Source organism: Dasypus novemcinctus, chromosome 10 (genome assembly GCF_030445035.2).
Source record: "Dasypus novemcinctus isolate mDasNov1 chromosome 10, mDasNov1.1.hap2, whole genome shotgun sequence".
Taxonomy (NCBI): domain Eukaryota; kingdom Metazoa; phylum Chordata; class Mammalia; order Cingulata; family Dasypodidae; genus Dasypus; species Dasypus novemcinctus.
The window spans coordinates 6832328-6855062 of record NC_080682.1 but is presented as its reverse complement, the minus strand read 5'-3'; the positions used below and the strand labels follow the sequence as shown (position 1 = coordinate 6855062).

General features: G+C 66.2%; 2 protein-coding genes across 4 annotated transcripts; both read left to right on the top strand.

Annotated features, from left to right (window-relative positions):
- Positions 1–1572: 1572 nt before the first annotated feature.
- ALDH3B1 (aldehyde dehydrogenase 3 family member B1) lies at positions 1573–15880 on the top strand. 2 transcript variants are annotated; one of them, XM_058305086.2, is made up of 10 exons: positions 1578–1720; positions 3855–4017; positions 6107–6217; positions 6347–6467; positions 6690–6775; positions 7244–7325; positions 10510–10896; positions 11454–11620; positions 13726–13825; positions 15193–15880. In XM_058305086.2, exons 2-10 carry the CDS (start codon positions 3856–3858, stop codon positions 15375–15377), a joined length of 1401 nt encoding a protein of 466 aa, XP_058161069.1. In that variant the 5' UTR covers positions 1578–1720; position 3855; the 3' UTR covers positions 15378–15880. The 2 variants fall into 2 exon arrangements, with proteins under 2 accessions (XP_058161071.1, XP_058161069.1); XM_058305088.2 differs by lacking the exon at positions 6690–6775 and having other exon boundaries at positions 1573–1720.
- Positions 15881–17200: 1320 nt separating this feature from the next.
- Positions 17201–20249, top strand: NDUFS8 (NADH:ubiquinone oxidoreductase core subunit S8). Of its 2 annotated transcripts, none has more exons than XM_004481617.5 (7): positions 17201–17309; positions 18349–18406; positions 18496–18546; positions 18901–18990; positions 19065–19237; positions 19844–19972; positions 20054–20249. In XM_004481617.5, the coding sequence occupies exons 1-7, from the start codon at positions 17235–17237 to the stop codon at positions 20183–20185; spliced, it is 708 nt and encodes a 235-aa protein (XP_004481674.1). In that variant the 5' UTR covers positions 17201–17234; the 3' UTR covers positions 20186–20249. The 2 variants fall into 2 exon arrangements, with proteins under 2 accessions (XP_004481674.1, XP_004481675.1); XM_004481618.5 differs by lacking the exon at positions 17201–17309 and adding an exon at positions 17428–17572.
- Positions 20250–22735: the final 2486 nt, after the last annotated feature.

The following is a 22735-nucleotide window of genomic DNA, read 5'->3' as shown; positions in this document are numbered from 1 at the left end:
TACAAGCAGTCGCAGAAGAACACACAACAAATGGACACAGAGAGCAGACAACGGGGGGAATGGGGAGAGAAATAAACAAAATAAATCTTATTAAAAAAAAAAGAATCTCGGAACTTCTGTGTCACCCTCACTCCGTGCCCCTCTCCAACCTCTGTACCCCCACATCAACTTCTGTGCCCCTCCCCCAACACCCGAGTCCCCGCTGGCCCCACCCAGAGATCCTCCTCTTTGTCCTGGGCTCTCCTGGGCAGGGACAGAATTCCCAGGCCCCCCTGAGCCCCTGGAGCTTTCAGGGGCAACAAGAGGCATCGATCCAGATAGGGGAGGGGCCTGCTCTTGTTCCTCCTGAAACCCTGTCCCAAGAGGACAGGCCTCTCTGGGGGCCTCCTCCCAGACTGTTCCTGAATCCATGACAAGCTCGGGACTCTGTAACCTCCTCTGTAACCACCACTACTCCCCATCCACAGGTGGGTCCCTGATTTGCTGTGTGGCCTTAGACCAGTGGCTGCCCCTCTCTGGGCCCTTTTCCTGGTCCAGGGCTGGCAGGCTCAGGCTCAGCCCAGCCCCGCCCGGCACCTGCTCTGCCTCTGCCTGGCTCAGCTCCAGACACAGGGCTGGGCTGTCACATGCTGAGCCACGTGACAGATGGCAGCTGGGGGCTCTATCCCACGCAAAGGATGGGGCCCCCCGCAGCCCCCGACCCGCAACCCAACTGGCTGAAGCCTCCGGGGCCCACCAGAGCAGGCGTGGGCCGCGAGCCCTCTCCTGGCCCCCCAGGTAGGCCGAGGGAGCCGCGGGGGGGGGGCAGTGCTGAGCGCCTCCCAGTGCTGGGGCGGCCCCGAGGCCCCGGCCGGGATTCCGGGCAGACCCAGGGCACCAGGGCGGCTGACACGGATGATGACACAAAGGATGTGCCGCCCTCCACCCCGTAACCTAATCGCCTGCCTGCCTGTCACCGCAACTGCTCGGGGATCGTCCTCCTTTGTGCTGGCTCCAACAGGTGTGCCCAGGTGGGGGCCGGGGAGGGCAGGAGACGGCTCGGGCCCACCGGCACCCCTACGGCGCATCCCACGCCGAAGGCGGAGGGCGGAGGGCGGCGCTCGTTCCGGGAGACGGAGGGCACATCTGGACCAGCTCTGGGGCAAGTAGCCTCCGTGGGGCTGAGACCCTCCCGTGTGTGGGCCTGCATTTCCTCGTGTGTAGAACGACATGTTGTTGGGGTGACGGCTCCGTGGGGGTGGAGGGTGGGAGGTGTTGCCGGCGCAGGTACGTGGGAGGGTTGGGAAGCGGGCCGGCCGTGGCATCAGCCTGAGATTTTTACTTCTGGACTCCAGCCATCTTTGGGTACGCTTTTCATTTTGCAGGTGGGGAAACTGAGGTTCAAGGAGAGGCTGTAGGGGTGGGGGATGGGGCCTGCTCTGTTGTGATCCCGGGCTCCAGTGTCCTGGGTGATCCCCCTCGGCTGTCCCCCAGCTCAGAGCTCACTGGAGGCCTGCTGTGTGGCCCGGGCTCCTTCTCCGTGGGCTGCCCAGAGAGGGCTGGAGGCCCTTGAGGGAGGCGGTGGAGCAATCTCGGCCGGTAGCTGGCCGGGAGCCAAGGTCAGGCACGGGGCCAGGGCAGCCCCACCCCAGGGGCCAGCCCAGACTTGGCCATTTCATAACCGTCGGGCAGCCGGGCAGAGCGGGGCACCCGGAGGAAGGGCAGCCGGGCGGCACCTCAGGTAGGCGCACTCGGAGGGGCTGGAGCTCGGGCCGCTGCGGCAGGGGGCAGTGGAGGCAGGGGCCCGCGGGCCGGCAGGCGGGGTGGGTCCCTGGGGGTGCTGGGCTGCCCAGGCAGGCCTGGCCCCGGCAGCCACACACAGCCTCGCCTTGTCCTCGCAGAGCTCATCCAACTGCCGGGGGAGAAAGAGGAAGGGGGGAGGGAGCCCCCTGGGTCCCCGGAAGGGAGCTGGGAGGGAGGGGCTGAGGGAAGGCCTGGCCTGGCCGGGCTGCCGTGCCCTTCTCTTCCTGGGCGTCCTTTCAGGGGACGGAGGGACCCTCTCTGGCCCTGCTGCTTCCTTGCCTGAAGGCCTCAAGCATCCATTCAGGCATCGGCTATCCACACACCCCCCCCAGCAGATGGGGCGCCGGCTTGCGGTGGTCCTGGGAAGTGTGCAGGGTCCTGGAGATGGGTGTGGCCCTGGAAGTGGGCCCCAGATGTGGGTGTGGTCCTGGAGATGGGCATGCGCATAGTCCTGGAGATGGGTGTGGTTCCGGGAGGTACCCATGGTCCTGGAGATGGGCGTGGCCCTGGGTGGGCGTGGCCCTGGAGGTGGGCATGGCCCTGGGAGGGCTCTTCTCCCCGGGCCCTGCATGGCTGGTGCCCCTTCAGGAGGGTCGGGCGGGAGAGGCTGTGACCAAGAGGCGCTCTGAGAATGACTCCTTGCCCACCACACTGCCCACCTCTCTGGGGCCACGGTGGTCGTCCTGGGCCCCGAAGCAATTGCCCACTTGACCCCAACCAGAACGGGAGGCCCATGGGGTCCGTGTGGGTCTCCAGCCACGCCGGCTGGGGGCTGCCTCGGGCACAGTCAGCCTCTCCAAGGACCCGGTGGTCCAGGCCAAACTTGGCCAGAGCAGGCTCGGGCTCAGGGCCTCGGAGCCCTCCAGAAACCCAAGGTCCGTGACAGCAGTGACAGGGGCTCACAGCCTTGGGGCGCGGATGCCAGTTCCCGCGAGCCGCGAACGGGGAGGTGTGGTCTCGTCCTTGACAAACTGGTGGGAACTAGGTGCCGTCACTATCCCCCTAACAGACCAGGAAATGGGGCACTAAGCCCTAAAGGATGGGACAGCAGGCGATGGGGGGCAGGCAGAGAGGAACCAGGTGCGTCCCAGTGCTGTGAGGGACAGAGCCAAGGGGGCAGGGTACTCTGGGCGTGTGGGCGTGTGAGGGCGTAATCAGGGCAGGCTGCTTGGAGGAGGTAGCTGCCGAGCTGAGACCTGAAGGGAAGGGAGGGGACGAGGAAAGGAGAAGGCCGTTCCCATGGGTCCCTGCACTAGGCCAAGGACTGAGTACACTGCAGCTCCGACAGGCCTCAAGTAAACGCGCGGGGTCCTGAGGGAATGTCGGGGGGCCCCTGTCCCGCCTGCCAGCCCTGGCAGGTGACAGCATGGAGACCCCTGCCCCTCCCCCCACCAGCTGGGGCAGGCAGCAGCGCCTCTGGGAGGCTGGAGTTATCCCTCAGGTTTTCCTGCCAGGGAAGCTGAGGCACGGGGGAGGAGGCCACAGAGGGGCAGGGAGGACAGAACATTCTGTGCCTGGAATGTCCCCAGTGGCGGCCAGAGCGGCAGTTGGTGAGCACCCACTCCCTGCCCTCTGTTTCTCAAAGGTCCCCTGTTTGCCTTGGACGCGGGCCTGGCAGGGGTGAGGAGGGCCGAGTCTCCAGGAGGGGCAGGCCCCGGGTCAGGAGGGGCCTGGCCGGGTGGCCGGGGCTGCCTCCCACTGTCAGGAAGAAGTGCAGCCCCTGTCTGTGCCACACTGGGGGCCACAGTGGAGCTGTCCCCGAGCCTCGGCCACCGGAAGTCCAGGGCCTGCCTGCCGGCCAAAGGGACCGTCCATGGGTCTGTCAGGTGGAGGTCGTCCTGAGTATAAGAGGGGGCGCCCCCCTGCCCCTCCCGATGGAGCTGGGGTTCAGTTTCCCTCTGACCCCACAACCCAGAGGCCTCGCTGCCCGCCCGGGGACAGATGTGAGCTCAGCCACCGGGTCACGCTGCCGTGCCCTCCCGGTGGGGGACCGAGCCCAGGCGCAGGCCGGGGCCGGGAGCCGGGCAGGGAGGGGCAGCCCCGGCCGCAGGCCCACGCGTCCCCGCCCGCAGGATGGAGCCCGCCGGGGACCCTCTGCGGCGGCTGCGGGAGGCCTTCCGCGCGGGCAGGACGCGGCCGGCCGAGTTCCGGGCGGCGCAGCTGGAGGGCCTGGGCCGCTTCCTGCAGGACAACAAGCAGCTTCTGCTGGACGCGCTGGCGCAGGACCTGCACAAGGTGGGCCGGCGGGCTTGGGGGGCGGCACAGACTGGGGGACCTGGGGCGGTGGGCGGGAGCATGGGGAGGGGGCTGGGGTGGGGTCATGGGGCTGGGTCACTGGGCAGGGGCGGCAGTGGACCAGCAGGGGTGGCAGGGCAGGAACAAAGGGGTGGGGCCGGCCGATCCCCCATGAAGGGGACCTAAGGCCCCCCCCAGACCCACCCCCTTGCCCACGCCAGACCCGCCCTTCTGCATTCACCGCCCGTCGCCCACTCCTTCAGTCCCTGTTCCTGGGGCACCTGCTGTGTGCCCGGCCCTGGGGGGCGGGGCAGTGAGTAACACCGTCCCCGTGCCCGTGGAGCTGGCCTCCTCGGAGGCGACATAATGCGACAGTAGAGAAATAATTCCCTGGTCTGTTGATGGTAAGAGGCACCGTGGAGAGGCGCTCCTGGTGGGGGAGTGTGGAGAGCCAGGACAGGGCGCTGTTTCACGCAGGGGGTCAGGAACGGCCTTTCTGAGAGGTGGCATTTGAGCAGAGGCATGAAGAAGAGGGAGGGAGCCAGGTGGACCCAGGGAAACAGAGGGTGCAGCATGTGCCAAGGCCCTAGGGCAGGAGACGCTGGCCAGACAACCCACGTGGTTAGACGGAAGTAGGCGGGAGACAGAGAGATAAAGGTGAGGCCGGGGGACAGGGGCCACCCAAGGAGGCCTCAGGCTGTGGCTCTCTCTGGCCACTGTGACCAGCCCCCCACCCCTTCAGTGACAGGGCCCGCCTGCCTGCCATTTCTGGAATCTGTTTTCCCACTTGTGAAAAGCCCCCTCCTTGCCTCGCCCCCCCAGACTGCGCCTCCGCGCCTCCCCCGGCACCCCCCCGCCCCTGGGCGACCTGGCCTGATATTTATCTGGTCCTGTTCCTCCTTTCTGCTCAGATTTCACCTCTCACTCCACAAAAGGAGCAGCCACCCAGAAAATTCAATCCCGCCAGCCCGCTGGCCTGGGCCGGCCCGCCGCCCCCACCCCTCCCGGTCGGTGGCATCTGCCAGCACCCGGCACATCGGTCTCATTTAAGCCCCAGCAGCCTAGTGGTCACCTCTCCCGTAAGGCCCCAGAGGCCCCAAGAGGGTGCCATGCTTGCCCGGGGTGCACAGCCAGGCAGGGCGCAGGCAGGGCCTGAGGAGCCTCGTGTCCATCTGGGTCCCCCCTCCCCGTTCCGGGGGCTCTGCCCACACCACTCAGGTGGCGGCAGCTTCTGAGGCGCCGTGGCTCCCGGAGCCCTGGGGGACGTGGCCGCTGCCGCTGGCTGCAGAGTGCCCCAGGCAGGGCCTCCCTGCTCTGGCCTCCGTTCCCTCCCGGGCCCTCCCCCACCCCGGGGCCCCTCGCCTCTGGCGGGGCAGCTTGCGCTGTCCTGGTGGGTCTCGGGCAGAGCCAGCCCGGCTCCTGCGTCCTGGCTCCAGGCCTCGGGTGCCTGTGCCCGCACGCCCACCCCAGGGCCTTTGCACGTGTGGGCTCCTCTGCCTGGACTACTCTGCCTCCAGGGATGCGGGCTCCCTCCCTTCTCCCTCCAGATCTTCACCCAAGGTCCTCTCCTCCCAGAGGCCTGCACTGACACTGTCCACGGAGCCATGCACACACTCACTCACACTCACCCTCACGTTCCCACACTCACATGTACTCAGCTGCACACTCGTGCACATTCACACACATGCACGCACTCTTACATTCATTTGCTCACTCTTGCACAATCACATGCTCACACACCCTCGTGCCCTCACACACTCATTTCCACCCATTGTCATTCACGCACATGCACACACAGATGCACACGTGCACACTCACACACTCATGCACTTACCCGGGCGCACACACACGTAGACACACGACAGCGGTCTCTGTCCCCCTGACCGGTTTGATTGCATTAGCTCTTACCTCGCTTCCTGCTGGCTGTTTCCGGGCCCCCCATCAGCTCCCCGGGGCAGGCGTGTCTGCCTTCGTGTGTCACAGGAGTCACCCGTGCCCAGCAGGCGCTCGCTGAGCTGCCCAGAGCGGGCTGGCTGCAGGTGGCAGCGCCCGCGGGCCACCCGGGCTGACCCCGGTGCCCTCCCCGCAGTCGGCCTTCGAGTCGGAGCTGTCGGAGATCAGCATCAGCCAGGGCGAGGTGAACTTGGCCCTCAGGAATCTGCGAGCCTGGATGAAGGACGAGAAAGTGCCCAAGAACCTGGTGAGCCCGCGGGGGCCGGGCGGGCAGCCCGCTTCGGGGGCCCTGTGCGCCCCGCTGCGCAGCCCCCGGGGGGGCCGGGGTCTCGGCTGACCGACCGCTCATCCTGCCTCCCTCCGGCCCCCCGTCCAGGCCACGCAGCTGGACTCGGCCTTCATCCGGAAGGAGCCCTTCGGGCTGGTGCTCATCATCGCCCCCTGGAACTACCCCCTGAACCTGACGCTCGTGCCCCTGGTGGGCGCCCTGGCTGCGGGTGAGCAGCTGGGCCTCCGCCGCCCGCCGCCCTCCCCTCCCCGTGGCCGCCCACGGAGCGGCTGGAAGAGGGGGAGCTGGAGCGGGTGGGAGGCAGGCCTGGTCCCACTCCCCACGCTGTGTGGCCTCGGGCCCAGCCCTGGCCTCTCTGTGCCCACGTCATCTGAAGGAAGGTGTGGCCGCGTGGGACCCCTGACCCCTCCCTCCCCCCACTGCCCCGCAGGGAACTGTGTGGTGCTGAAGCCGTCAGAGATTAGCAAGAGCACCGAGAAGGTCCTGGCCGAGGTGCTGCCCCGGTACCTGGACCAGGTGGGCAGGGCTGTGGGGCAGACCGAGCAGATGCGGGGCGGCCCCCAGCAGGCCAACAGGCCTGTCCTGTCCCGTGGTCTCGCAGCCCCTGGCACGGAAGGCTCAGCCCCGAGGTCCACCCTCGATTCTGTCTCTCCCAAGCTGTGTGGCCTTGGACAAGTCACTGCCCCTCTCTGCCTCAGTTTCCCTCTGAGTAAAAGAGAAGGTGGCGACCATAACTGTGCTCCAAGGAGTGGGCCAGGGCAGCCTGTCCCCTGGGGCTGCCTCTCACGGCCAGGCCCAGGCCATAGCCCCCGCCCGGCCTGCCCTGAGCCCGGGCAGTGGGGCTGGGCAGCGGGGCGCCCGTGGGGCTGGGCAGCGGGGCTGGGCAGCGGGGCTCCCGCGGGTCTGGACAGCGGGGCTGGGCAGCGGGGTGCCCACGGGGCTGCCCACTGGCCTCAGGAAGGCTTCGCCCCGTCCGCCCTGCAGAGCTGCTTCGCTGTGGTGCTGGGGGGACCCGAGGAGACGGGGCGGCTGCTGGAGAACAAGTTCGACTACATCTTCTTCACCGGTGAGGCCGGAGAGCGGCCTGGGGGTGGCAGGAAGGGAGGTGGGGGGCCTGCACGCCTCCTCGGGGGTCTTGTCCCCAAACCTGAGGACGGCTGGAGGAGCAAGGCAACCAGAAAGCTGGGGGGACCCCGACTGGGCAGGCGCCGAGGGGGTGGGCATCCTCGGGGTCCACGACGCGCCAGTCCCCTCTCTCTGACACAGGCTGGGGCTGCCGTGGAAGCTCCAGGAGGGGCTGCGCCCCATCCCCAAGGCCACGGGCCCCTCCACCAACCCCAGCCTCGGAGTCAGCAGCGCCTCCTGCTGCGCTCACACCAGGCCAGGCACTTCCGCGGGGTACCCCAGGCACTTACATGTGGCACCCCAGGCACTGCCACAGGGTACCCCAGGCCCTTCCACGTGGCACCCCAGCCACTTCCACAGGGTACCCCAGGCACTTCCACAGGGTACCCCAGGCACTTCCACGTGGCACCCCAGGCACTTCCACATGGCACCCCAGGCACTTCCACGTGGCACCCCAGGCACTTCCACATGGCACCCCAGGCACTTCCACGTGGCACCCCAGGCACTTCCACAGGGCACCCCAGGCACTTCCACGTGGCACCCCAGGCACTTCCACGTGGCACCCCAGCCACTTCCACAGGGCACCCCAGGCACTTCCACATGGCACCCCAGGCACTTCCACGTGGCACCCCAGGCACTTCCACAGGGTACCCCAGGCACTTCCACGTGGCACCCCAGGCACTTCCATGTGGCACCCCAGGCACTTCCACAGGGTACCCCAGGCACTTCCACGTGGCACCCCAGGCACTTCCACGTGGCACCCCAGGCACTTCCACGTGGCACCCCAGGCACTGCCACAGGGTACCCCAGGCCCTTCCACGTGGCACCCCAGGCACTTCCACAGGGTACCCCAGGCACTTCCACAGGGTACCCCAGGCACTTCCACGTGGCACCCCAGGCACTTCCACATGGCACCCCAGGCACTTCCACGTGGCACCCCAGGCACTTCCACAGGGTACCCCAGGCACTTCCATGTGGCACCCCAGGCACTTCCACAGGGTACCCCAGGCACTTCCACGTGGCACCCCAGCCACTTCCACAGGGTACCCCAGGCACTTCCACGTGGCACCCCAGCCACTTCCGCATGGTACCTTGCTGCTCCCACAGCTTCCCAGAACTCAGCAGGGAGAGGGGCACAGGGACTTGCCAGGGCTGCCGCTGGCCGAGATGGACAAGCTGGGATTTGCACCCAGGTCCTTGGCAAGTGCCCTGGAACCAATCCCAGGGGGCCACCTGCCCTTACACTGCCATGTGCCCCCTGCACCACTGGGTTCAAGCGACCAAGACAGAGTTTCTAGAAGAGATGAAAAGGCCGAGGCAGGAGGCAGCCCTGAGCCCTCGGCGTCACCCGGCAGGCCCTGCCAGGCAGCTGCGGCCCAACAGTCCTTGGGAGGAGAGAGCAGGCAGAGCTCGGTTCATGGACGCGCCTCCTACGGGGCACCCGTTGTCCAGCTCGGAGCAGGGCCAGATGCCGGCCTGGCCTTCCTCCCCCCAGACCCCACTCGCGCCCAGGGAAAGCGCCGCTTGCCCCCACTCCCCCTCGGCTAGCGGGAAGGGCAACACCAGAGTGAGGGGCGTGGGGGTCCTCCGCTGGGGGCAAAGGGCAATACCCCATGCAGATTGCTGGGGGGTGGTGCTGGAGGGGACACCCAGGAGGGCTGCAGCCGCCTTCCACCACCCCTCCCGGCAGCTCAGGGTGGGCACTGGGCCGGAAGAGCAGGCACATGCCGCCCACCTGGACAAGGCCAGATCCCAGAGGCTCCCAGGCCGGTTACCAGGGGCAGCTTGGGTGGAGGCGGGTGGACCCGGCCAAGCCCGCTCTTCCACCACACCCTCCCCCTCTCCAGGCCTCAGTTTCCTCATCTGTAAACTGGGACAACCTCTCATTTTCACCTGGCCCTTGGGAAGCATCCACCCATCCGCCACTTCTCACTCATTCAGTCACTCACTCACGCATTCATTCATTGTTCATTCATTCACTGACCTGTTCACCCATTCACTCATTCATTCACCCATTCATTCATTCAATGACTCTTTACTGGGCTTATCTGCTGTATGCCAGACACTGCTGGGATCTTGGGCTAAAACCAGGACCAGAAAGACAAAATCATGCCCTTATGGAACTCACATAACAGTGCAGGAGACAGATGGCAAATAAAGAATGTACCAGAAGTTACCCAGCACGTCAGAAGGTGAAGAGTGCTCTCAGGCTGCGGGTCCGGGCAGAGCTGGGGAGGTGGGGGGTGGGATGAGCGGGGGCCAGGAAGGCCTCACTGAAGGATGGGGAGCAAAGAAGGAGGAGCGGGGGACAGAGCCCAGGTCCCCAGGCAGAGCCCTCCAGGCCCAGGGAACGGGGGCCAAGGAGGAGCGAGTGGGGGGGGGGGGCAGAGGACGGAAGGGCCGGGCCGCTGGGCTGTTGGCCTTGGCTCCCACAGCCAGCAGTTGCAGGGCCAGAGAGCAGGGCTGTCCCAACAGAGATGGCAGCACAGGACTCCAGGACCCGGCAGGGGGACAAGCGTCCTGAGAGCCAGGGGGCTTTGAGGGCAGGGAAGGTCGAGTGGAGGAGGGGAGACCGTTAGCCCCCAGAAGTCAAGACCAACCCGGGGAGAGAGGTGCCCCCAAGCCAGCGGGCCGTGGAGGGCCGTGGTCTCTGCAGGGTCCAGCTTGGATCGATGGGCTTGAGCCAGGCTGCCGAAGGGGACGGGGGGAAGTGGGTGGTGGGGGTGGCAGAGGGAAGTGGGGCTGAGCTGGATTCTGCTCTTGGGCAATAGGGGGCCACTGAAGGTTCCGGAAGAGAATGGAGGGGTGGGGAGGGTGCAATGCAGCATTTTGCAAAAAGGCTCCTGCAAAGATGTGCCCAGGGTCGGAAACAGAGATGGGAGAGGAGCAGAGGGGCCTGGATTTCTAACAAGAGAGCCTTAGAGGAAAGCCAGGGCCTGGGGTCCGGCCCTGCTGCGGCTCGGCGGAGTGGGGCTGGGGGCGGGGTGGGCAAGGGCCTGAGCTTCAGGGAGGCCAGGCGAGGGCCCAGGGCGGAGGGAAGCCCCCTGAGGTCCCGGGCCCCCAGGCCAAGGCCTTCGCCTGGTCCAAGTCACCCAAGGGCCACTCCAGCTTCTTTCCACGCCCAGGGAGCCCCCGCGTGGGCAAGATCGTCATGGAGGCGGCGGCCAAGCACCTGACGCCCGTCACGCTGGAGCTGGGGGGCAAGAACCCCTGCTACGTGGACGACGACTGCGACCCCCAGACCGTGGCCAACCGCGTGGCCTTCTTCCGCTACTTCAACGCCGGCCAGACCTGCGTGGCCCCCGACTATGTGCTGTGCAGCCCCGAAACGCAGGAGCGCCTGCTGCCCGCCCTGCAGAGCGCCATCACGCGCTTCTACGGCGACGACCCCCGCAGCTCCCCGGACTTCGGCCGCATCATCAGCGAGAAGCAGTTCCAGAGGCTCCGGGGCCTGCTGGGCTGTGGCCGCGTGGCCATCGGCGGCCAGAGCGACGCGAGCGAGTGCTACATCGGTGAGCCCCGCGGGGCCCTGGGCGCCACCCGCCCTTCCACGCAGGGGGCCACGGCCGGGGCTGGGGACCTCAGGCCAGGCCCCCCCACCGTTGCCAAGAGTCCGACCTCGAGCCCAGGCTGGCAGCCCCGAGTCCGTGTCCCTGAGCCCCGTGTCCCTGGGCTCGGAGCCGGGGTGTGGCGATCCCACGCTTGGGCCCCGCAGCTTGGGGGGTCCTGGGGCTCCCCCTGCTGAGAGTCTGGGCCTCCAGCCCACGGCTGCTGCCCTGAGGTAGGGACCCCTGGCCTCTGGGAGCCCGCGGCGACCTGTCCCGAGCGGGGAGCAGGCCCTCGTCTCAGGACCCCGGGCCCCCTGGGGGGCGCCACCCCAGCCCCTGACTGCGGGACCCAGGCCGGGGCTCCTCTGCACCCACAGGCCCCGCCAGGCTGGGTAGCCCCTCCCGGCACGGCTGGGGGCGGCGGGGGGACTTTCCTCCCGTGCCCCCCTTGGCCTGGAGCCCCGGGTCCCCGGCCCCTGCCCCCCGGCGGCCCCCGCACTGAGGCGCGCCTGGCCTGGCAGCCCCCACGGTGCTGGCGGACGTGCGGGAGGCGGAGGCGGTGATGCAGGAGGAGATCTTCGGGCCCATCCTGCCCATTGTGCCCGTGCGGGGCCTGGAGGAGGCCATCGAAGTCATTGCCCGGCGGGAGAAGCCCCTGGCCCTCTACGCCTTCTCCAACAGCTGCCAGGTGGGCGCCGGGGGCGGGGGGGGGGGAGGCCCGTGTGCACGAGGGGCCTGGAGGGGGCCCCCATGGCAGGGCCAGGAGTTCAGGGGTGGTGGTCTTCTGGGGTGCAGTTCCCCGCCGCCTCCCTCGTGGCCCAAGGCCCCTCAGGCTCAGGCCTGCCCTGGTCACACACCGGACCCTCGAGCCCCCCTCCTCCCAGTATGCACCGAGCAGGCAGGGCCCACCCCAGTGCGCCCCGCTCCAGCGTGGAGCGTATATCCCCAGCTCAGGACACACCTAGAGGCACCCTGTTCCCCCAGCACCCTCCCGTCACCCGCAATCCCTCCCTGTCCAGGTAATGCCTTTTGAGAAACTTTATTATTTTATTTCTTTCCCCTTCCCTGCCCCGCCCCCCACCCCGAGTTGTCTGCTCTCTGCGTCCATTCGCTGTGTGTTTTTCTGTGCCCACTTGCATTCTTGTCAGCAGGCACCGGGAATCTGTGTCTCTGTTGTTGCGTCATCTTGTTGTGTCAGCTGTGTGTGTGTGGCGCCACTCCTGGGCAGGCTGCACTTTCTTTCGCGCTGGGCGGCTCTCCTTACGGGGCGCACTCCTTGCATGTGGGGCTCCCCTACACGGGGGACACCCCTGCATGGCAGGGCACTCCTTGTGCGCATCAGCACTGTGCATGGGCCAGCTCCACACGGGTCAAGGAGGCCCGGGGTTTGAACCACAGACCTCCCAGGTGGTAGACGGACGCCCTATCAGTTGAGCCCAATTCATTTCCCAACACTTTTTATTTTGGAATCATTTTAAATTTACAGAAAGTTTCAGAGTTAGGAGGGGACTCCCCCCAGCCCCCTCACCCACTCTCCCCCATTTACGGGCCTTACACCACCTGGTGCCTTTGTTGATGGGAAGACAAGGACACTGGGTGCCACTGTGAGGCGAACCCCCATCCTTATCTGGATCTCCCGGTCCTCCCCCAGGCCCCCTGTCTGTCTGGGTCGTGACCTGGCCCCAGGTCTCCCCAGCGGTCTCCTCCAGCCTGAGATGCTTTCTCAGCCTCGCCCTGCTTTTCACCACCTGAGCAGGACTCCCCCCCCTCTTCCCCCCTCCCCATCCCCATTCTGGGGTTTTCCTTTCCTGCCGTTCCTCCTGGTTCTATAGGATGTTCCAGGCTCAACTTGTGGTCTCCTTGCCCCGGCCTTAGAACCGGCCAGCTCTCCAGGTTCGCGTGGACAACTTTAGAACCCTCCTGGGCTTTCTGCAGCAGGGTCGCCTGACGAGGGGCACACACACACACACACACACACCTGACGGGGGGCACACCCGCACACACACACACCTGACGGGGGGCACACACACGCCCTGCCCTGGCGCCGCGCGCACCGCCCTGCCGCTCTCTGAGCCGTCTTATGCTGCCGTTTCCTCCGCGCTGGGTCTCCACGAGATCAAGGGAGTCCAAGCCCACGGCTGGGGGTCTGCTCCATCCGCAGCCCTTGCCAGAGGGTCCCTCGGACTCTGGCCAAAGAGACGTTTTTGTGCCACGAGTGTGCTTGACCCACTAATCCTTGATGCAGGAGGTCCTCTGTTAAGTCAAGCCCACTTTTCTGTTTTTATGGGATTGGTGGTGGGGAATGAGCCGGGCCTCGTAGGTGGGAAGCCGGCACTCAACGGCGTGAGCCACACCCGCTCCCCAGTCTGTGTTTCCAAAATACAAGTCCCGGAGCCCCCCCCCTCCGGCCACTCCCATCCCCCCGCCTGCTCTCCTGCCCTCGCCGCCACTCTGCCAGGGGCCTCTCTCTTCCCGCTGTGGCCTGAGTGACTCTTGCCCCTCCCTGGAGCCTCGGCAGACACGCCGCCCCTGGGGTGCTGCCCTGACAACATGGCACTCACCGTGTCCCCAGGCGAAGCCTCCCGCCTGCCCCTCGGGCCTGAGAGGCCGTGTCCCCAGCACCCAGCCACACGCCTGCACCTGTCCCTTCACGGCCCCTTCAGCTGGCATGCTGGCCTCCAACCCTTCCTGGGGGGCGTTAGCTGGGTTGACCCCAGGGAGCTCGGGGGGCCTCCGGGGCCGGGTGCCCAGAGGGTGGGGGTCCCAGCGCCCTGCTCGCCTCTTCTCTCCCAGGTGGTGAAGCGGGTGCTGGCCTGCACCAGCAGCGGGGGCTTCTGCGGGAACGACGGCTTCATGCACATGACCTTGGCCTCGCTGCCCTTCGGAGGAGTGGGTAGGTGCCGGCAGGGCGCCCCTGGTCACGCAGGGACCCCTGAACACGCTCTGCCCTAAAAGGCTCAGGGTCCGCCTCGGGTGCAGCGACAGGCAGGGAGGACCCTCGCTGACCAGGTCCCGCCGCGGCGCCCCGTGCTGCTCCCTGCCCTGGCCAGCGCCTGTGCGCCCAGAGAGCCACACGGTGCCACAGGAACGCGCCGCAGGGTGCGTTTTTTTCAACACAGACGCGACATCCCCGCCCAGCACCTGTCAGCGCCCGCGCAGCCCCGAGTGGCTTTTATCCTGTGGTGCGCCTGGGGAGCAGCCCCTTAGCCCCCTCCCGTCTCCCTCAGCCCAGCCCTGCTGGAAACGGGGCTGCGGCGTGGGGGGCGCCACCCCACCCCTGCGGGGGGCTCGGTGAGCGCACACCCCCTCCCCAGAGCAGCTGGCACCACGGCCAAGACCCAGCCTCTGCCTCATCCCGGCAACTCCCCGGCCACACTGTGGGGTCCCCGAGCCAGCTGCCCCCCTCGGCAGCAAGGCAGGGCTGGCGCAGGCACCCAGGGTGAAGGCCGAGCAGGGCCTGCAGGCTGCGCCCTGGGGCCCGGGCTCTCCCTGGAGAGCAGCCAGTGCCACCAGAGCCCCCACCAGGCTGGGAGCAGACGCCGTGGATGTCGTGCAGTGCAGGGAGCATCGGGGCTGGCATTGCTGTCCCCAGCCACAGCCTCGCCGGGTCACTGCCAAAGACTGCCCCCCCACCCCGGCTGTGGCCCCAGCCCCTGCTCAGCTCACCTCCTCCTCCTCAGAGCAGAGTGGGGTCTGCCGGGGGGCACAACTGAGCTGCCACTCCCGTGAGGAAATCCTTCCAGGGCCACGGAGTCCGTCACAGCTTCCCGAGGCCGCCCTTCCCGACCTGGTCCCCACTGCCAGCCACCCAGAACCCCTCCCAGGTCCCCGTCCTCGCCCACCTCCAAGCCTCCAAGTCAGCCCCCAGCCCAGGACCCCCAGCCCCCACTGTGCCCTCCTCATCTGGTGAATACCCCACGTCCTTCGGGCTTCACTGGCGCTGGAAAGCCCTCCCGACGCCCCCCGCCCCAGCCGGCAGTGCCCCTGGATGTCCCAGAGCAGAAACTGCCCAGGGCCCTGTCTGCCCCCACCGAGCCTCCGAGGACTCAAACAGTGGAGAGCCTCGCCCTGGGCCTGCCTCGCCTGCCCCGGCACGTGGGCACTGACTGAGCTAAGCTCTCCACCCACGGTCAGCCCCACCGTGCAGGTGGGGAACCCGAGGCTCAGGGGGGCGCGGTGGCCCACCCCCCCCCCCAGGGTCACTCAGAGCCTGGGTTGGCCCCCCAGGGCCTGACTGCCCATGCCCGGTGTTCCATGCAGGTGCCAGCGGGATGGGGAGGTACCACGGCAAGTTCTCCTTCGACACCTTCTCCCACCACCGCGCCTGCCTGCTGCGGCCCCCGGGGATGGAGAAGGTCTACGCGCTCCGCTACCCACCCTACTCGCCACGCAACCTGAGGCTGCTGCTGACGGCCATGGAGGCCCACAGCTGCACCCTGCTCTGAGGCCGCCCCGGGCGCCTGGGTGCTGAGTGCCCACCCCCGGGCTCGCTGCCCCCCCCCCCCAGTGGCGGGAGAGGTGGGCCTGGAGATCAGCGCCCAGGAGGAAGAGCTGTCAAGGCTGAGAGCCACCTGCCCGGCCAGGACCGGTGCCTGCCCTCAGCCTCCCCCGCTCAGCTGCCCTCCAGCGAGGATGGGCCACGGTCGGGGTGCTCAGGAAGCAGTGCACTCACCTGCCTCCCTCCCCCCACACCAACCACGGGTTCTGGGAGAAGCAGGCAAAGGTGGGCACTCAGAGTTACCCACTTTCTTGTGAGGGGTACAGCTGAGGGGCCCTGGGATCTAGTCCCGGTCACTCCGGGAAACTGCTGTGACCCTGGCTGCTCCTGCCCTCTCTGAGCCTCAGTTTCCCCATTAGTACAGGGATAAAGAACCGCTACATCCTGATGTTGTTATGAGGACTAAATTAGGGGGCTACCATCAGGCTTAATAAACATGAGTTGCCAGGCTCCAGGTATCCTGTTGTTCCTCCAGTTTGGGGGGGGGGGTGAGGCCACCGCCCTCTCGCTCGCCCCCTCTCCTGCCAGGTCGGGCGGATGCCAGGCTGCAGCCTGGGCCCCTCAGGAGCTCCGAACACATTCCCCTCTCACCCCACTCTGCCCCTCGCCATGGCCCGCACACTGGGCTCATCCCCCTCCCCATCCTGGTCACCCCCCTGGAATGGTCCCCCACCCACCCACTGGAAAAGGCCAAATCCCAGGTCTCCTCCAGGGCCTCATCTTTGAGCAAGTCCGGATAATTCTGACTGCAGAACTTTCCTGACCCACTCACTAATGTATGCAGGCCACCAGCCCCCTCCAGCACGGGCCTGTCACGCCCAGGGTCCCCAGGTCAACCCTTTGCAGCCACTGATCTCTCCACCGGCTCCTGGGGCCCACAGGATCAGGTGCCGGTCCTCAGCTGACCTGAGGAGGCTCTGCTCACCTCTTGGGCCACGTGGGTCACCAAGCCACCCGCCCTCGCCTCCACTCCAGCCTCCCACTGTCCTCTCCAGGCCTACTTGGTCCAGCGTCTTGCCAGGACCTCCACACAAACGTGCGGGATGCCTCCTCTGCCAGCACCTCCTCCAGGAAGCCACTGAGCCACCACCCCGCAACCCACAGGCAGACTCTTAGGGCCTTCCTGCGCCTGCAGCTTCTGGGGTACCTCCACCGCAGACGTCCCTGGGAGAAAATTCAGATTTGGGGGCTGGTGGGGCTACGGGGCCCTCAAGGCCTAGAGGCCCAGATGCCCATCAGGAGGCAGCGCTTCGCCGCTCTACGACTGGGCGGCAGCTACTGAACAGCTCGCTGACTCGGTTTCCTCTTTTGCACAGTGAGAACAATGGTTCCTCCATGCAGCGCTGTCGGGAGGAAACGAAGGCTCCCACGCTTGGCACAGATTCGCGCGGAATCGCTGCTGCCGCCGTCACCCGCCCTTTGGTCACCCACTCCCGCCGCGCCTGCCCCGCCCGACCGCTGGCCTCGGGGTCTGGGGCGGGGAGGAGGCGGCCCAGGCCTTGTCTCGGTCCCTGGAGGCCTCCTCCCCTCCTCCCGCCAAGGCCAAGGTCCCCGAGCTCAGCCGGGGCTCGACCCGCCCCCCGAAGCCACGCCCCGGATGTCCCGCCTCCAGCTGCCCGCGAGTCCTCGCTTATTGGCTTCTCCAAAGCAATATGGCGGCGCCCGGCAGGACTTCAAGCACCTTCTCTGACCTAGCCAACCAGAGAAAAGATGTTTCCGGATCCCGCCTCCTTCGGCGGCGCCACTGGCCAATCAGATCACACCATGGAGGGTCAGCGCGAAAAGGGTGAAGCCAGCCGGCCCAATGACAGCGTCCCAGCATGTGGGCTCCGCCTCTCGACTGCCCGGCCCGCAAGGGAAGGACCGGCAGCGAGTCAAGGTGGGTGTTGAGAGCTCGGCCGTCCCGCCAGGCCTGGGCAGCGCGAATGTGGGGCCCCCGTTGGCCCCGCCGGCTCCGCTCCCAGGTTTCCCCTCGACCGGTTCAGGGCCTGCGGCCTCTGTGCCCTTCAGCGTGTAGCGGGCGCGCCGGAGGCCGGCACCCTCAGAGCGCATGCGCTGCCCTCTGCCTGGCGAGGGGTCAGAGGTCACGAGGGAAGGTCGCAGAAGGTGCTAGTTTGGGGGTGCGTAGGACTAAAGTCATAGGTCAGTAGTGGGCTCGTTAGCGGTCACAAGGGATGGAAGGGACACATAAGGGCTCTGGCTGCGGACCAGGCCAAGCCCTTGGCATGTATAAGCTCCTTTCATTCTCATGTCCCCCGCATGGGAAAACTGAGGTCCAGGTCACCCACCCGAGGTCAGCCGGCAGGCTGGAAGCCGGTTCCAGAAGGGCCTGGAACACCAGGGAAAGGAGTTCTATGCTGATGAGTGTTTGAGCCTTTAGAGGGTGTCCAGCTGGGGCGGGCTTGCCCTGGCCCCACCCCTAGTGTTAACCTGCCGGGTCACTTGCTGTGACTGGCCTGTGGCTTCTTACCTGTTAAACTGGGGCAACACCAGTGCCTCCCTCAAAAGATCCTTGTAGGGATGCGACAAGGGCGCTTGGGAAAGCCTTAGCACAGCGTCTGGCCGGAGTTAGCTCACGAGCCGTGCTGGTGGCCCGTGGGCAGGCTATCTGGTTTGGGGAGGATGAAAGGCGGAGGGGAGAGGTGGGAGGCAGGAGCACCAGTCAGGGAGGAGGGACGGGTTGAAGAGACTTCTTAGGAAGTGACGTTGGTAGAATTTGGGGTCCACAGATGCTCCCCAAATCAGTCCCACTGGGCTGGGCCAGGTGGGAGGGATGGGAGGCACCAGACCTGGGGACGGGGAGGCGTTTGTGCCTCTGAAGCCAAACGTGGGATAAGTCAGGGAAGGTGGCACACTGGCAGCCGGGTGGGGGCCGAGTTCCAGACGCCCCCCCACGCCGCCTGCACTTCCCCCTGCAGATGCGCTGCCTGACCACTCCCGTGCTGCTGTGGGCCCTGGCCCGGGCTGCTCGCACAGGTAGGGTGGCGGCGCCTTTCCTGGGGGTGGGGGAGTCCAGCCCCCTGGCATGAGGTCGCAGCTGCAAAGCGTCATCCCTGTCCCCATAGGACGTCCTGGTGGCCGGAGCCTCCACTGCAGCTCTGCGGCAGCCACCTACAGTGAGTATCGTGCTGTGACTGGTGGGGCCCTCTCTAGGCTGCGGTCTCGGCTCAGCAACCCTGGACGTGTGTGCAGGAGTTGCCGGGGTGTGAGCTGTGGGTGCCCAGGCCACCTCACCCACTCCCCTCAGCTCTTCCTTCAAAGCCCTGTCAGGGGCGGTGGCCCTGGGCTCGGGGGCCACCCCTCTCAGGGACAGGCCAGTCTCCCAGAGCCTGCTCCAGGTGGAGGAGCAAGCCCCTGCGACGCCACCCGGGGTACCCAGAGGCGAAGGCCGGGCCACATTCCCTGAGGAGGGGGCACGGGAGGGGGTGGGAGGCCTCCCGCCACGGCTGCTCTGCCCACCTCCCCTGCAGAGTACGTGAACATGAAGGAGGAAAAGCTGGACATGAAGTTGGCAACTGACCAGGCCGCTCAGACCCTGATGTGGACCGAGCTCATCCGAGGTGGGCCTCGGGGGTGGGGACACAGCGATGTTAGGGAGGAAGGGACCCCACCCACATGCCCACGCTGTCCCCAGGCCTGGGCATGACCCTGAGCTACCTGTTCCGGGAACCGGCCACCATCAACTACCCGTTCGAGAAGGGCCCGCTGAGCCCGCGCTTCCGTGGGGAGCACGCCCTGCGCCGGTACCCATCCGGGGAGGAGCGCTGCATCGCCTGCAAGCTCTGCGAGGCCGTCTGCCCCGCCCAGGTGAGCCCCTGGGCCCAAACTCCAGCCCCCCTGCTTGGGTCCCCGGGAAAGTCCCTTCGTCACCGAGCCACTCCTCCCACCTGGCAGTGGAAACACTGAGGCTGGGTGCCCAGGAGTCAGGGTGTCGTGTGCGGCCGCCTTCGGGGGTCTGGTCCGGGATGCGAGGCCAAACCTGGGAGCTGCAGCGTGCCCCGAGGCAGCAGCGGTTTCAGGAGTCCTCCCTTTGTGCCTGTCCCCAGGGACACACATGCCAAAGCCCTCCCTGTCGCAGGGGGCCTTTGAGCCCCCAGCATTTGGTTCTGGTGGGTGGTTCTTGCACAGACCATCTGAGTCAGGGCACCTTAGTGCAGGGACAGAACGAGCAGTGACACAATAGGCGCATATAGAGGTGACGGTGGGAACGGCGGCCGAGAAGGTGCCTGGGAGTTGAGGGTCAGGAGGTTGGAGGGACGAGCCCCCAGGCCGGGCCTGGGGCAGGGGGAAGGACGCCACGAGGCTGGAGCTCAGGGGCCATGAGGCTGAGCCGGGCAGTGAGGCCTGGAGCCCGGGGCCCGGGGCCGGGCAGCAGCCGGGCAGTGTGGCAGCAGCCTGTGCCGCCCCTTCCAGGCCATCACCATTGAGGCAGAGCCGCGGGCAGACGGCAGCCGCCGGACTACCCGCTACGACATCGACATGACCAAGTGCATCTACTGCGGCTTTTGCCAGGAGGCCTGCCCCGTGGATGCCATCGTCGAGGTGAGCGGGCCCCTCTGGGGGGGGCGCACACAGGCTCTTCCGGGGGGTCTCCTGCAGCTGCACCCTACTCCCTCCTGGCAGGGGCCCAACTTTGAGTACTCCACGGAGACGCACGAGGAGCTGCTGTACAACAAGGAGAAGCTGCTCAACAACGGGGACAAGTGGGAGGCCGAGATCGCCGCCAACATCCAGGCTGATTACCTGTACCGGTGACGCGCCCCCCGTGCCTGCCGCCCGCAGCCCCTGCTGCCCAAATAAATCAGCTCTGAGCCCTCCACGCCCGCTTCCTGCCATGGGTCCCCAGCCTCGAGGAGTCATCCATCGGGACCAGGTCCCGCCCCACCTCCCTTTGCCTTCACGGGTCCCTGCTGGGTCACAGCCCTTGGGTGAGCCCAGCAGAGCTGGCCCAGCCTTCCCGTGTGACTCGGTGGTCCCTTCGGGCATTCTCCCTGGCTGGGCCCCAGCCCACAGCAGCCCTGCTTCCCATGTCTTCTTGGGCATCCCCCCAAGGGGGCTGAGGCCTGCCCTCTCTGGAGGGCCACCCACAGCTGAGCTGTCCAAGGCCTTGCCCTGAAATACGTCAAGTGGCAGAATCTCAGGGAGGCCAGGCCATCCTCCTTGGGGAGCAGGGGGAAGCCTGCCCCAGGGGTGACAGTCACGAGGGGGTGACACAGGCCCTGCTGCTGCTGAGCTGGCTTCGTCTCCAGCCACGCCCCTGTTCCTTCCTCCCCCGGTTGCCCCAGGCAGGCTGCTGGGTGCCTCTGCTCAGACTTCCCACTTTGAAATCCTGGAAGGAAATTCTGGCTCGTTGGGGGTCACGCACACGCTCAGTGCTGACGGGCTCAGGGTAGAGGTGACACGCCCCGGTCTCCAAACACAGCCTGTCAGGCGAGTCCACTCACTCCCCGTCCAGAGCCCCCTTCTCTGTGGCTTCCAATCTTTTTACAAAACACTCATCTCCTAAGTTCCTTCTTGGCAAGAGTGGGTGGGTTTTCTTAGGACCGGCAGTGTGGCAAATGGCCCAAGGGCCATCTCCCCCTGGGGCAGTCACTGCGCTGGCATATCCAAGGTTCAGAGAAGGCCCAAGACAAACACAGCTGCTCCCCAGGTGCCCCTCTTCTCACATCCACTGGCAGCTGGGCACCCCTCCCTGGGTACGATTTGCCACCTCCCTGACACTGAAGTGGCCCGGGCTCTCCTTGGGCCCCAGCTGCGGCCAAGGTTCGGGGCATCCAGTGCCCAGAACAGGGCACAGGTGTGGAGACTTAACTGCAGGAACCGAAGGGAAGGTGAGCCAGAGTGCCCCGGCGTCCATCCCACTGCTAGTCGTGGGGTGCTGGACACAGGAGCACCGAGTGGGGGCCATGGGTGGCAGTAGGCCTCCAAAAGCTGGAGACAGAAAGAGGCAAGCTTAAAAGTCCTAATCACCTCTAAGTTAACTTCATTCCCAGGCAGAACCATCACTAAGTAATGGCATAGAGTTTTATATTTGTACACAGATAAAATAGTTGTATTGGAAAATAGGGGAGCAGGTGTATCTGAGTGGTTGAGCGCGTGCTTCCCACATATGAGGTCCTGGCTTCAATCCTGGTGTCCCCTAAAATAAAAAGGGTCATTGCCAGTAGTCCCTCAAGAAGTTCAATGTAGAATTATCCTGTTGATAAGTGGACGTGGGTGCGGGAGCACCCGCTGGTACAGGCCGCTCCAGCAGCTCTGATCACCTGGACCTGGGACAGCCCACGTGCCCAGCCGTGGGTGACGGGCAGTGTGGCCTGTCCACCCAGTGGCCTGCCGCTTGGCCACCAAAAGGTCACGCCTTGATCGGGCTACAACCTGCTCAGACAAAGAAGCCCAACCACACGTTACACATGGTGTGACCCCGTTCCTACGAAGCATCCCGAGGAAGCAAATCAGAGACAAAGTCGCCTGGTGGTGGCCACGCTGGGGGGCGGGTGGGGCGGAGAGCAACTGCTTATTGCTTCATGAGGATGGCGTTTCCTCCTGGGTGATGGGGAAATCGTGGAACTAGAGAGAAATAGTGGTTCACAGCATTGCGAGTGCACTGCATGTCAGTGGAACGTTCACTGTAAAAGATTGATTTTATGTGAAAGTAAAAAATTTTTAAGGGCGGAGAGTCAACTACAGCCAGATTGTAGCTTGAGACTGCGTTACTGATAGTCACCAAGTGTGGCCACTAACACTACTTTTTTGTAACCACAGAAGAATTGCGGGTTTCCACCTGCACGGCAGGTATTGAGCTGAGGCCCACTGGTGCTCAGCTTGCCGGGGCCATGGGGGCCCACGGGAAGCCGCTCGGTGATGTCTGAGCACGTGTCTCGCCGTCTGACAACAGCAGCCTTTGGCTGTGACTCACAGGTTCCAGCCCTGGCTCTGGGCTCCATTTGCCCACCGCCTTCCCCCACCCACCACAGGCCCCTGCCTGCCATGGCGGGTGCAAGGATCCCCGGAGCTCAAGGGCACCTGGCCCTGGGGGTCCCTGGTGGGTACAGTCCCAGCCTGTAGTGCGGGCAGCTGGTCAGACGTGAGCCCCTGTGCTGGGACCCGACAGAGCACGAGGGGCCGGTCAGGGCGCTCTAGGGCACTTCTTCAGCGCCTGCTGGGTGCGGGGCCCTGAGCAGGACAAATCACTGCCCGCCAGGGAGACTCGGCGGTCTGCGCATTGAAGAGATGGCCCAGGGGTGGGCCGCCGGGGTCCCTGTCCTGGCTGGCCAGAAGCAGGAAGGTCCTTTCGGCCACCGGCCC